Source organism: Pseudophryne corroboree, chromosome 2, assembly GCF_028390025.1.
Source record: "Pseudophryne corroboree isolate aPseCor3 chromosome 2, aPseCor3.hap2, whole genome shotgun sequence".
Classification (NCBI taxonomy): domain Eukaryota; kingdom Metazoa; phylum Chordata; class Amphibia; order Anura; family Myobatrachidae; genus Pseudophryne; species Pseudophryne corroboree.
In genome coordinates, this window is record NC_086445.1 from 577722327 (window position 1) to 577737838 (window position 15512).

A 15512-nucleotide genomic window follows, 5' to 3' on the forward strand; every position below is an offset into this window, starting at 1 on the left:
GAAAGGAGTATATGCAATTAAAAAAAGTGCACACATATGAAAAAAGAATTCTTTTAAAAAGATACAGAACATAAAATATGCCCAAATGAAAAGATAAAAAATGGAATTAAAAATAGAAAACAGAAGAAAAAACAAAACAAGGAATTATATATAAAAAAATACATGCATATAAAAAATATTTTTTATAAAAAAAAAATTTTTTTTGTCTAAAAAATATTTTTAGAGGATCAATTATAAAAGAGGAGTAAAAATATCTTAACTTGTAGTAAGTGAGGTAGGATCAAGGCAGCATCCAACGCGTTTCGTCCTATCTGGACTTCATCAAGGGGTGATCTATAGCTAGGGACAGACCCTGTATATATACTAAACCTGGCACAGCGATGGGCACTATCTTTGCCCCCAGTTTCGCTAATCTTTTTATGGGACAATGGGAGAACAGATATATTTATAATAACAACCCTTACAAACGTAATATCATCCTTTATAAACGATATATTGATGACATCTTAATTGTATGGGAAGGAGATCAGTCAAGTTTTAGTGAATTTGTAACACACATCTCGGAAAATACCATGAACCTCAGCTTCACGGCCAAGGATGACACGGAGAGAATCGAGTTCCTTGATTTAATACTGACACACTGTGACAGAGAAATCATTACGAGCAACTTCATCAAGAACGTGGATAAAAACAGCTATGTACACTATAGAAGTAACCATCTACAACAGTGGAAAGACAACATTCCCTATTCTCAGTTTAACAGGATAGCACGCAACTGCAAAACCAGCGAAGATAGAGATACACAACTTGAGGTCTACAGAGAGAGATTTAAGGAAAAGGGCTACCTGACACAACTACTGGATGGAGCCACCGCTAAAACAAGGGAATTGGAAAGGAGAGACCTCTTAAAATATAAGGCCAAGGAAAACACAGAGGACACAGTCAAATTCATCACCACTTATAGTCGGCATGACAAACTGATCCAACAAACCCTTAAAAAACATTGGCACATCTTATTGATGGATCCAATTTTAAAGGACTATCTCACGAAGGAACCAAAATTGGTCTTTAGGAAGTCTCAGAACCTTAAGGACCTGTTGGCACCCAGCATGTTAAGAAATCCTGAACCAAGAAACACCATGCCTAAATGCGTAGGAAGCTATAAATGTGGCAGATGTAACATCTGCAAATTCCTTCACCAAAACCGGAAGTCCTTTTTCAACTCCAACACCAACAAAGAATACCAGATTAAACAGTTCATTAATTGCAATACCTCATCAGTGGTCTATCTCCTAGAATGCCCATGCAAAATGAAGTACGTTGGCAAAACGAAAAGAGTTCTGAAACTTCGCATCCAAGAACATGTCAGGAACATAAAAAATAAAGTCCTGACGCATGCGGTACCAAGACATTTCCATCAGTACCACAACTCGGACCCAGAAGCATTAACATACAAAGGCATTGAATTGGTCAATTTGGGAGACAGAGGAGGAGATCTATCTAACCTTCTTTCGCGGAGAGAGATGTTTTGGATATACGAACTGAACACCATCCATCCTGAAGGCATCAATGAAGGATACGAGATAGCACCCTTCCTGTAATGTAAGCATTTTCCACCACCTTTTCTTCTTATCTAACACATATTTCATCCATCCCGACCCTCAGTACAGCTACACTATGCTGTTTTGGATATACGAACTGAACACCATCCATCCTGAAGGCATCAATGAAGGATACGAGATAGCACCCTTCCTGTAATGTAAGCATTTTCCACCACCTTTTCTTCTTATCTAACACATATTTCATCCATCCCGACCCTCAGTACAGCTACACTATGCTGGACAGGCACAAACCCGGCCGACTTTGGAAGATAAGCAGCATAAGGCCTGTTTAGTACCTGGCGGGGTGACCTCCAGGGGAGACCAGGTGCTGTAACTTACAGGGATGAAAAATTCTATCTTGTTTTCTTTATACTCGTCTGTTTGGATTTCCATTATCTATGATCACCACATCCTGTTATATACCCACATAGGTATATCCCTGTGTGTTTACACACCATGCATATGCCCTGATACCTCTAAACTGGGCATTTCCATTCAAATGTTGACTCACGCAAATAAGTACCATTGCTCATATGTGTATGAACACCAAGAGGGAACCTACTCACGACTCCACATTGTCATTACAATCATACCAGCCTGGGGACGCCCAATGCCGTCCGGTCTTGGAAGCTAAGCTAGGCTGGGCCCGGCCAGTACAAGAATGGGAGACCTACTTGGAAGATCGGGTATTGTAAACAAAAAGATGTTGGAGGAGCTTTGTAAGGTTGCTCTAATGGCTAGATGTATACACATTCTGCAGCTGATGTCCTCTCCCACTACTATTCAATTGGCACTCATCCTCTCAAAAAAATCTTTTAACTAATATACCTGAACTGCTCTCGGACCCAATATTGCGCATGCTTTATGATATCATAGCAATTAAATCCGTATATATGTCGTCCGCACATGTCCTTTATTAATACTGACATCTGTCATAAAGAATATTTTATTTATTTTTTGTGAGCAGCGTAAATATGACATTTTTATTTTATTTTAATCACTCCTGTTTTTTTCATATATCATCCAATCCATGTACTTCTACAATTGTAATGGAGCCGGAAACTGACCACTAGTAACCAGTACTTCTAAAGACACGAATTCGGGCTCCTAAAACATGGCCGCCGCATATACCGAGCTCTGAGGACAAGAAAATGGCCGCCAGTGAACAAGCACTATCCAATGAACCTGCCGCCCACACTGAGGAGAAATCACGGAGATCGGAAACAGCCGCGCCACACAAGGCCGGCGCATGCGCATCTGGTCCACAAGGATACCGGAAGTGTGGCGGATATGACGTCACGGACCGTCCGGACAGGAAGTCCGCGACTCCGTGTCTCTATTAGAAAATTATGGACTTTGTACTGACAATTACGAACTTTAAACCACCATGCTTATCCCCTCTATCCATACACTAATGATAAATGTGGAGATACCTCTATTTTACATATTTTACATGTTTAAAATCGCTCCAGTCACTTAATTACAGGAAGTGATGCACACATCACTTCCTGTACAGGTTTAGTATATATACAGGGTCTGTCCCTAGCTATAGATCACCCCTTGATGAAGTCCAGATAGGACGAAACGCGTTGGGTGCTGCCTTGATCCTACCTCACTTACTACAAGTTAAGATATTTTTACTCCTCTGTTATAATTGATCCTCTAAAAATATTTTTTAGACAATTTTTTTTTTTTTATAAAAAATATTTTTTATATGCATGTATTTTTTATATATAATTCCTTGTTTTGTTTTTTCTTCTGTTTTCTATTTTTAATTCCATTTTTTATCTTTTCATTTGGGCATATTTTATGTTCTGTATCTTTTTAAAAGAATTATTTTTTCATATGTGTGCACTTTTTTTAATTGCATATACTCCTTTCTGTCTAGTGCTGTAACTTAATAAATTGGTGGAATTTATATAAACAACCATGTCCTACTAAATTCTTTTAAGCACCATTGGTCGCTCCAAATACCTCATCCCTTCTTTACAATATCTATATATCTCTATATATATCTCTATATATATATCTATCTATATATATATATATATCTATATATATATGATAGAAATAGTTGGCACTCAGTAGCAACGTGGATACAGACCGGGGTGCCCTCCTCAGATGCATGCACAGTGTGAATGTTCGTGGTGACTGAGGCCACGGACCATAGACCCCCTCACCACAGAAACAGGCGGCACTCCACGGATTTGATGGTGCAAAAAACTTTTATGAAGCAAAGTACATGTCACGTCCAACGTTTCAACACCGCGCTGGGTGTTTTTGTCAAGGACCATGTGTCCTTGACAAAAACACCCAGCGCGGTGTTGAAACGTTGGACGTGACATGTACTTTGCTTCATAAAAGTTTTTTGCACCATCAAATCCGTGGAGTGCCGCCTGTTTCTGTGGTGAGGGGGTCTATGGTCCGTGGCCTCAGTCACCACGAACATTCACACTGTATCTATATATATGTATATATATATATATATATATATATATATATATATATATATATATATATATATATATATACAGGTTGAGTATCCCTTATCCAAAACGCTTGGGACCAGAGGTATTTTGGATATGGGATTTTTCCGTATTTTGGAATAATTGCATACCATAATGAGATATCATGATGATGGGACCTAAATCTAAGCACAGAATGCATTTATGTTACATATACACCTTATACACACAGCCTGAAGGTCATTTTAGCCAATATTTTTTGTAACTTTGTGCATTGAACAAAGTGTGTCTACATTTACACAATTCATTTATGTTTCACATACACCTTATACACACAGCCTGAAGGTAATTTAATACAATATTTTTAATAGCTTTGTGTATTAAACAAAGTTTATATACATTGAGCCATCAAAAAACAAAGGTTTCACTATCTCACTCTCACTCAAAAATGTCCGTATTTCGGAATATTCCGTATTTCGGAATATTTGGATATGGGATACTCAACCTGTGTGTGTGTATGTATGTATGTATGTATATATATATATATATATATATATATATATATATATATATATATATATATATATATCATAATTATTTTAGGAAGCCTGTACACATTAAGACAAATATGGAAAAAAAAATTGTCCTGCATACACAAGCCTAAAACAATCAGTTTGTGTGACAGAGCCCAGCTTGTGCTACACAGGGCACCTTTCTCAGGGACTCTCATGACTAATATATCTATATAATATAGATCATAAAAACCATGCTTGTGTTAAGTAATCACTTGCTTACATGTGGTCACGATTTGCAATTAAACCGTACTTCTCATTATAGATTGGAGCTGGGAGAGTTTCCATACTGTAAGAGGCTAAAGAAGATTAAAGAGTTTTTAGATAAAAAGAATGTTTCACGGGATGATGTGGTGAAGGAACTAGGTGAGTTTTGTTGCTGATTTTAAAGGGAATAAGAGAACACAAATGTTCAGTCCAGATTAATAAGGTTTGTATGGGTGGGTTTTCGAAGTTTAGTAGTATTTTTGAGTGACTGTTATAATTCCCTTCACATATATACACACGAGCTTCCAGTAAAGACAGACACGTACTGTGCAATATGATTGTGCCACTCAACCCATGTAACATGATCTGTTCAATTTAGTCTCCCACACGTTAATGGTTAGATTGAACAAGATTCAACTCTTGTTTGGACTAGCCAAATCTTTTCTCTCTCACTATTAGTGCAATCAGAAGACTTCTGCGAACATAGACTGAAAGCTGACATCTATAGTGATTTATCGTACTGCTCTTATCAGCATGTCCAGTATTGTTTGCGTCACTAGGTATTTGAACTGGGGAGGTAGGATTCGACCAACAGAGGGTCAACATTCATTGCTCATTGATAGCAGCTAAACTTTTTGGTTGAAAAATGATTGTTTTGAAGCCGCAATGTTTTAGGCACACAAACGTATGCAAATGAGCAGATTCATTTAAGCACTTGAAGGCAGTGCTAGCGATCACATATATCAAACTGTTAAATATAAAATATAAAATTTTTAGGACGAAAACATGAGGTTGTAATCAATAATATAAAAATGAATTACAAATATAATAGAGCATAGTAAATCAATAAAATAAAGAATTAGCATAACAGAGAAATGAAAGGTCTGCTTTGTCACTACAAATAACATATTTCTCCTTCGCTCTACCTGAGGGACACTGCCAACTGTGGGTTTAGAGGGTGAGGCTGAGGAGTAGGCACTAAATAGTTAAAACTATTGGAGCTGAAACTATGTCCCTATCTAATCCTGTATCTGCTCCAGCAAGCCAGTTTTTTATTTAGTGCCTGCAGGAAAAGCACAAAGAATTTAGTTAGGATCCTGCCTGAGATCAGGCTGTTGGAGGATCTGCCATTATGACCGTGCCGACAGCCAGCGTATGTCTTCACAGCTTCAGTCTGCTCCCAGCCCTGACGGAGGGTCACCAGGCACTCGCAGATGCTCTAGAACCCTGTCTTACTACAGCAGATGCACTCTGTCCGATTGTAATAGCCACACCACCACTGGGAGCTGCGGTTTTTCATTAGGGCTGCCACAGCCTACAGTGTTAGCGCTTGGTGACCAGATGTACGACACCACTCTGTGTAGCAAAGCCTGCTTATTGATAGGGGTGTTTAAGAAGAGTATAGCCATATGCTGACTCCTGGTTTCTCCTTTTTAAATTTTGGGTACTATTTAACTTGGCAGGCATAATCATGGCAGCACTTCCCGAGCTGTGACATCAGATGCCACTAGCCCTGGGGATGGAGACAGCCATCAGAGCACTGGGGAGAGAGGCCAGTGTTTTCTATTCTGGGATTTAGAGTATGCCTTCACTTTTATGTGTTGTACAGATGTGTCCTCAGAAATCTAGCCTAAATACGCCACTCGGCAGGAGATGTCTGGCACGAGTGAGCCGACAGGTCCTGTGCAATGCCGCTAGCATAGGGCAGAAAATGCGTCTAATTCAAAACGTGATGCACCAGGAAACTCTGCTGATTAATTTAATATGCAACACTTGAATATCTATGCATTAGTCTGTTTACAGAGCATACCAGACTTGCATCATAACACTTCATATGCAGATTTAGAGATTTGCAGCACAAAGTGTCACACATCCAATTAATCAGCATAGTTTTTTGGCAGAAAAGGTGCCCGACGCTAGCAGGGTATCGCGGGACCTGGCTGTTTGGTGCTACTACAGAAAGGTGCATGAGGGCTTATCAGTAAGTGGCTTTTATTGTCATAATAGCCATGGTGTGGGTCACTGCTTGCTTGATCATAATCTCCTCTTAGAAATGGAAAGCAGCATGTAACATACATATAACTCAGACTAAAGCAGGTGGCTGTTTAAATCAGTAAACATAAAATAGTGTCACACTTTTGGTAAGCTTTTTAGTTTAGTTGGGGGATTATTCTCCCTTTTACCGTTAACACAGCCTGGTTTTAGGATTGTCTCAGACGATTGCCTCCACAGTCTACACCCTCTGAGGTAGCCAGTTGGCCCTGCAGATGAATAGATTTTCAGAAGCCTTGGAAAGATTCATAGGGTCTTCCACTCTTAGTTCCAGGAAGCGCCAGGCTCCTCCTGACGTACGTTTCCTGGACCATGTGGATTCCGAGGGCTCCTCCGAGGCGAAAGGTGAGATTTTAGACCAGGATTGGCCAGATAGCTCTTCAGACAATTTGGAAGTTAGCAACCTGATCATGGCCATCTGGCAGACCTTGCAAATTGCTGAGGATGAACATACTGCCCTAGTGGCCTCTTCAGACTACTTTAAATAGTTATAAACAGTTACCACTTTCCCATCCTTTGTACACTTTGCCTGTGTGTATGTGGAAGCCTGGCTCAGGCTGGACTGGCAATTTAACTCATTCGCTGATAAAGATACATCTGTTTGGGAGATTCCTCCTTTGGCGCGGGCTGGCAACATATGGTCATGGCATTCAGGCCCTTGCAGCAAATGAAAAGCAAAAACCAACATGGGTTGAAGCTCCACACAGGATACCTACCTTACACACCTAGAAACATTTCAAATAGGATTAGCAGGGCAAGATGTGTCATATAATGCCAGGTGGACCAACTTCCTTCGTTAATCCCAGGTATAGGTAACACTTAATGCGGGTTGGTGTTGCTCCCCTAAGCCAGATGAAAATAAAAAATATATAGAGAAAAGTAGGCTCTCTTTTGGGGGCACTCTTAAACAAAAAAATATATCCACAGAATTGTGTGCATGGATGAAGTTGGTTAAAATATAACTTTTAATAAATCACGTTTAAAAAACTGAGTGAAGCCCAGGGAATCAAGATAGACATACAACATAAGAAACAGACGTACAGATGTAAAAATATGTACATATAGGTTCGATGATCATCCGCTATTTGCAAATAGTCTGTAACTGTCTGGGGGGCGGGCAGATAGCTAGGTAGCCAATGAAAGCTGGTTGGCACTGGAGGGGTACTGGTCCTGTAGTTGCTGCTGTCCCACGCAGCTCCCAGCGGTGGTTGATCTACGGTGGCTTTACGCTGACTGCCGGCTGACGGTGTTAGCTGCATTTGAGTTTTGCATTTGGCATGCCTGCAGCTCCACCTTCACAACTACCACTGGTCGTGTGATAGATTACAAGATCACCAGTTTTTAAAATGAACGAACCGAAGTGGTAAACAAGCTAATAATTACATTTACAAATGTATGTCTAGAAACTTGTCAGAATTGAAGTTATTTTAATTGTAGCCTTAAGGAAGACTTTTCAAGTATGCTTAAATCTTTGTCCTGTGATCCTGAAAGCTTATTTACCGGAGGTCAAGCATCCATGGGTTCTCTAGGATTCCATAACTCCTTGCAAGCAACTAATACTATACTGCTTACTACCATGGCAGATGCAGCCTGTTGGTAGTGGTGGAGCAGGAGTAAGTAGAGTATTGTGCTGTCTGCTGCACTCTGGCGATAGCTTTGCAGCAGAAGCCATCTATTACAAGTAGATGCCTCCTGCTGCAGTAGTGATCCGACCTGTGTTCTAGGATGGGGTCATGCAAGCTGCCCCGTTGTAGATCCTTGCAAGAGGCCAGGAAATCTCTGTCCATCAACAGAGATCCTGGCCTCTTTCTTAACGGCGGTGACACACTGCAGGCGTTGCGGCCCACTCCCAGCCCCGAAACAGCATCAGACTAACAATCTCTAACACTGATACCATCCCTGCGTCTTGTGTCACAGGACCCGTTCACGCTTGCACAGAACCCTGCACATGCGCAAAGTACCGAACATCAGTACTTTGCACATTAGGACACAGATCCTTCGGGATCTGATATAGCCCCTGTGTATGCTAGATTTTTGGAGATATGCTGGATCTCTTAAATGCCAGTCTGCAAGCTTTAAATGGTTGCTAATTGTGCTTGCATTTGGTCACTTTTGTAAATGAAAATACCATATGAAATATCTCCTTGCATTACTACAGTTATGGGAATGTAAAATACATATATTTAGGTTGGCCCAATATATGACGCAGTTCTGTTCAGTCAAATACTTTAGTGGCATCAGCGCTACAAATCTAATTTCTCTACCACAGGCGCACACAAATAACTGTGGAAAGCCATGTAAATCTAGGGAGAACATAGAAACTGCATGCAGATTGTTCCTTTGTCGGTTTTGGAGAACAGGGTTCGGTCACATTATTAGTCTCCACCATCACTCTGGGAACTTGAACAAGTTTTGCATGAAGAATGGTTCAAGATTCCATTTCAACCAATCAGGACTTACATTTAACTATTCCAAGGAGAATTCAGGGCGTCTTCCATGCCAACGGCGGTCCGACACCTTTTTAGATAATTCATTCTATTAAGTGTTTCCAGCTTTTTGTCCAACCCCTGTATGTGTGTGTTCTGAAAGACCCTGTTCTGTGGAGTCTTCTGCTGCCATTTTGGAGGAAAAGGTGCTATAGGATGTAAGTTACTGTGTAAATGTCAAAGCAATAGCCCCCAGGAGTTGTAAGTGTAAGATGCAGTTAAATCTGCATATTAATGTAGGTGTGGGCTTCTCTTTTATTTGTCTGCAAGCACGAGTATTTTTGCTAGACAGGCATTCATCCATTGCAGCATCAGCAGCAGAGAGTACAGATACTGGAGTATGTTAATCTCACTCTACTGTAAACATATTGTGAATCATAGTTAAAGTCCAAAAACTGATTGCAATACTACTTCTAGGGAAAACCATAATAGCTTTCAATTACACTGATCAAAACTTACACATTTGCCTGATGAGTAGGATGCAAGTCAGGCAGTAATTGTTCCTGCATTTCATGCTGGCAATTAAATATCTATGTTTGCCTGGATGCATTGTAGCCATACATCTACCATATCATTTTACGGGATGCGGTCAAGATGCCGCCGGACGGAATCCCGGCGGTCGAAATACCGACGCCGGAATCCCGACCGCCACAATCCCGACATATTCTCCCTCTGTGGGTGTCCACAACACCCATAGAGGGAGAATATAATAGTGTGCCGAGCGTGGCGAGCGAAGCGAGCCCGCAAGGGGCTGCGTTCCGCTCACCACCCCTGTCGGGATTGTGTGGTCGGTATTTCGACCGCCGGGATTCCGACCGGCGGCATTTAGTACTGATCCCCATTTTACACTGTCATTTTAATATTTTTTTTCACACCCCGTAGAGGTGCACAAGACAACTTGTGATGTACAGTTACCATGCAGTAAATGGTTATGTGCTGATATTCCCATTGAATTGACATTGACCCCATAAGTTGGTGTGGAAATGTAATACTGGACAAAAAGTACACTAGGTTATTGTTATGCTATGTTAGTAATATGCCTATATGTGTATAAGAGAGTAGTTGCTGTATATTCATGTCACTGGCACGGGTTGAGTCTCCCATATCCAAACTTCCAAAATACAGAATATTCTGAAATACGGCATTTTTTCAGTGCGACTGAGATAGTGACGCCTTGGCTTTCTGATGGTTCAATGTGCACAAACAATGTTTAATGCACAATAATTTTAAACATACAGTATTGTATATAATTACCTCCAGGCTATTTGTATAATGTGTGTGTGTGTGTGTGTGTGTGTGTGAAACATAATTACATTCCGTGTTTAGACTTGGATTCTATTATGGTAAGCAAATATTCATAATATGGAAAAACTTGATATCCAAAATACGTCTTATACCAAGCATTTTGTATATTGGAGACTCAGCCAGTAATTCTTGCCTTAGTTTAGAGGTGAGCGTTTTAGATAAAAGGGAGGCATGTATTTTTTTTTTTTTATATATATATATATTGGAATCTCAAGCCAATACACACATCATGTTTGATTATTCATTTCTGTGTGCCCAAGGTCACGGCATTGCTGCTCTGGAATCTGTTCCCACTGCAATTTACTCCTTCCTACACTGCATGGATCCAGTGGCTGATCTTCCTCAAGAGTTCAACAGCCTGCAACGCACCATTGTCTTTTGCATCACACTAGGAGGAGACACGGATACAATTGCTACTATGGCTGGAGCTATTGCTGGTGCTTACCATGGAGCTGAGCAGATACCTCCGATATGGAAGCTCAACTCTGAGGGATACAAAGAGGCAGAAAATTGGGGTGAACAGTTGCATCACTTGTACAATTCTCGCCTTCCTTCTTGACTGACCAGCATGGTCTAATGACTGCACAGGGTGGAGAGCACAGACGCTGCAGGGGAAGGCAAGCAACTGCCGATGTCGCAGTAACTACCGCTTGCAGCAAACTAGAGTTTTAAGATGTGAACATTATTACAATAGCTATGCTAACAAATTGTTTGTATATTTAGTAATTTTCACTTATAGAGAAATAATGTCCAGGTTTTGGACTACAGAAAGGATGTGACGTTCCAAGGCATTTTTGTGAAACTCTTTTCTTTTATGACCTAATGTTTAGACTGCTTGAATACAAAGGAAGGTATTTCTTAAAATTAATAAATGCTGACCACTTTCCCAAAACTATTATTTGTATTGTTTTTGTACTGCAGAAAGATTTGAGTTGGTTGTTAATCACGAGGCCTGATGATTTGCGCAAGGGACTAACCAGAGCTTCAGCTGTTTTTTCAGATGTAGCAGGTTTACTACAGAGCAGATATATGATCACCATTTAATCTAGCAAGTCTGTTGAAGAAAACCAAAAATGTGGCTTGTTCCAAATCATACAGAGGTAGGATGAATCCAGTCTAAATAACATTACCTGCCAGATGTACCTTGTTTTAATTTAGTGGAAATTTGCCTCCCACCACTCCCCCCATCCCGCCAGGAATAGGCTGAAGTACCCCTAATTCTGGAACAGCGCTTGTCACCTTAGAGCTCACTCCTTAGGTGGCCAGCTATAAAACTGTAAGAAATAGACCTGAAATGTACAAAGACTGTGGTGTAAATAGCTTTCCACTTGGTTGGTGAATTGGCATTTGGCAAAATAATTTTCCCTTCTGCATTTATAATCCTACTACTTTATATTTACATAGTGGAACACGAGTACATACTTTCATTGACTTTCTGACCATTCTAGACCTGCAGTTTTAGAATAAAGTAAGTTAGTGTTGTAGGAATCTGGAAACACCACTAAATGGCACTGTATGCACACCACACAGGCTGCTCAAAGTATACGATTTAGAAGAGGTGCTTACATTAATAGGAATATTAACATAAATAATTAAATTCTGTAAATTAGTCACATTGTTTGCCGGCACTGGCATATATATTTTTTATAAATATGTCTTAAACTGGAGTCAGGTAAGCTAATAATGTAACTAACCCTAATGCCACTTTATGATAGGCTCTGATTTACATATTTTTGGGAATCAACTGAAAGGTCCTGTCAAATACTGAATTTAGGAGGCTATTCAGAGATAGACGCAGTGGAGCGAAAATCTCAAACGGGGAATTTTTTTTATTTTATTTTTTGCCACAATGCATGTGCGTAACCCTTTACTATACGATCGCATCCCGGAAGTGATTGGTGGGCGTCCAACGGCGGAGATGTGCATTGGGGTCGGGAGGTGAGAGCAGGAAATGCAGGTGTGCTATGGCCGTTTTCGGGGTGGCTCGAGGAAGTTGCCTGCGTTTCCTGCGATATAAAACATGGCACCGGACCACCTGCATACGCAGTCATTCTGCGTAGGCAGGGGTCAACCTTTATTTGAGGTTTTTGCAATGCAATCACAATTGAATTGCGATTACATCGCTGGGTGGCCTTGACCTGTGCTCGGCGGCCCACAGCATGTGATTTTAGTGGTCGCAGATTATGCGGAGATTGCAAAATTTGCAACCAACTCTAAATAACCCCCTTGGGCTGGAGGAGGTGAAATGGTAAAAATGAGAACCATTTTTAAATAAGGAAAGTAACAACTCTCCTGTGGGGATTAGTATGTTTTGCCGGCGTCCGGGATCCCGGCGGTCGTAATACCGACACCGGGATCCCAATAGTTGAAAAGCCGAGAGGGGTGAGTAAAGGGTCTCCCCCAAACCTCTAACCCTAACCTCCCCCGTTGTTGCCTAACCCTAACCCATCCCCCCCCTGCAGCTAAACCCTCCGTGGGGGGTGCCTAACCCTAACCCCCCCAGCACGCAGCTTAACCCGAAGCCTCCGCCCGCTCCCTAAACCTGACCTCCCCACTCCGACTGCTTACTTGACTTGCAGGGCGGTCTGTCATCGATCGGGGTCCTGGCTGTCGGTATCCCGGCGCCGGGATAGTGTACCCATTCTGGATACCGGTATTCAGAGTAGGGTCGGTATTCTGACTGCCGGGATACCGACTGCATCCCCTCCTGTGCACTTAGCTTGAACAGAAATGGGGATTCCTGAATCTTAAGTGGGGAATTCAGTTGTTTTGGGAGTGTAATCTTCATGTCTAAACCGGACTGTTTAGATGCCCAAACAATTGTCAGTATTAATGCATATCGCTCATGTCAGGCCCAAACACACAGGGTTTAACTGCGTAAAATGGCTAAACCCATATAAAGTCCTTTGGGTGCCCAAACTCCAAACTACTGTTTGGATGCTCAAAGTGCTGAGTTTGCACACCCTTTTTTTCCCCCTCCTCCTCAGGAGGCTGCAAGAAAAAAAAAGTGTCTTCTGTGGCTAATGGGACGCCTGAACTGCAGAACAATTGAATTGCTGCCGTCGGGCGCCTGCTAGCAGCGGGCGCAAAATAAACTTTTGAAAGCCCCCGAAGTATCTGAACAAGCTCCAAATAATCTAGTGCATACACATCATTTAAGAAACCGTTTTTGAATCCTGTGAAAATACAGTATAAGTTCTTGTGTTTTATTTCCATTTTGGTGTTCTATGAAATTACAAGAGTGTGGCGGGGGGATTTTGGTGGAATCGTACCACTTATATTCCTTGTTCAGCATCAGTAGGTACTTTGTAGCCCTTGTTTACTGTTTTTTCCTTTGTTTTCTTTGACACTAGTAAATATTTGTATCTAATGTTCTACAATGTGTGATAATAAAATGGCAAAATTCTACTTTACACTTCCTATAATCATGTTTCTTCATAAAATCATGTTTACATTTTCTACTGTACCTAACAATTTGTTTCCTGAAAAGTCCACAAAATTCAATTATTCAAATCTAAAACCTGAAAATAAAGTACGTTGTTCAGTGTCGCCGTTTGCTCTGCTAGATCAGGTTCTACTTCATAGAACGACACCACAATGTTCTGCATAAGTGAGAGTATGGTGGATATATATTTTGCTTGGAGTAAACACGTTAGTTACTTTGTGACTATTTAGCTCTACTGTACACAACTTTTTCATATACAAAATGATGTAAATACCTCAGTGTCTCCTATGCATTTGTTGAGCATACTGTATCTTGTATGGAGTTTTTGTTCTCCACTTTATTGCTACTCTGAGAATACTTCTTCACTTGGGACCTCACTCAGGTCCGGTAGGGTGTGCAGCCTGATGCACAAAGTACTGTTTGGTATTTTATGCATGCGCAGGATCTGTGCTGTGCGTGCGCGAATAGTTCCTGCGACACAGGGACGACATCACACTGTCAGTGATTGATAGCCTGATGCCGTGATGGGGTGTCAATGGCTTCCGTTTGTGAAAACAGATGCGTGTCTCCACCGCCGCTTGAGTCTGGAGGGAAGAGGCCAGGGATTTCCAAGGATATTTCCTGGCCTCTGTGCTACCCCATGGTTGCCACAAGTCGCCAGTTGGGGAGTGAGTGATCCAATGCCTGTGTCCTAGGATACAAGTCGGATCACTACTGCAGCAGGCGTCCTCTTTACGTAATGGACACCTCTTGCTGCATTACCATACAGAGCTATCACTGTTGTTTCCTAGGAAGCAAGAGCAACTCAAATCACATCTGAATGTTCCTCTCTGTTTTGTAACATTGCTTCAGTAACAATGACTTCAAGGACTTCCCAAAACTACTGTCACATATTTGTAAACAAAGGGTCTTTTTCGGATTTGTATGCAAAATGGATGGTTTACATACAAATGCGATGTTTGGGGTGCGATGATTGACATGCTGCAGCGTTTTGGGGACGGAGTGAAGGAGGCAACAGGGACCGTTCTACAAAATGAGGACTATCTCAGTGTCTGCATCATCAGACTCCCTGGATCTGGCAAATCTGATCCAACGGCCAGTCTGAGTAAGCTTTGGCTTGCGTAGACTGACCGAGGGCTGTGAGTATTGCGACCGATGGTTGCTATGGTGATGTCACGTCTGAGGATTCTTGTGGATCCGGATTTGGGGAAGAAGATTCCTGTGCACTTGGATCTCTGAATAACAAACGAGCGGGACGGATGAAAGTCTTGCTCATTTATTACTTGGAGAAGTTTAACCGGTTTCGCCAAAGACCGTGGAATGGAGACACGACTGAAGCTTAGCGGGTGGCTGAGTATACCGGAACCGTGACCCAGAAC

General features: G+C 41.4%; 1 protein-coding gene across 2 annotated transcripts in view; it reads left to right on the top strand.

The window, feature by feature from the left end:
- The window catches only part of ADPRS (ADP-ribosylserine hydrolase), a 111647-nt gene extending 100067 nt beyond the window's left edge, over positions 1-11580 (top strand). For both annotated transcript variants that reach the window (XM_063954477.1, XM_063954476.1), the window contains 2 exons: positions 4904-5004; positions 10949-11580. In XM_063954477.1, coding sequence (XP_063810547.1) covers positions 4904-5004; positions 10949-11247 — 400 coding nt within the window. In that variant the 3' untranslated portion in view covers positions 11248-11580. The remainder of the gene's footprint in view (positions 1-4903; positions 5005-10948) is intronic.
- Positions 11581-15512: the final 3932 nt, after the last annotated feature.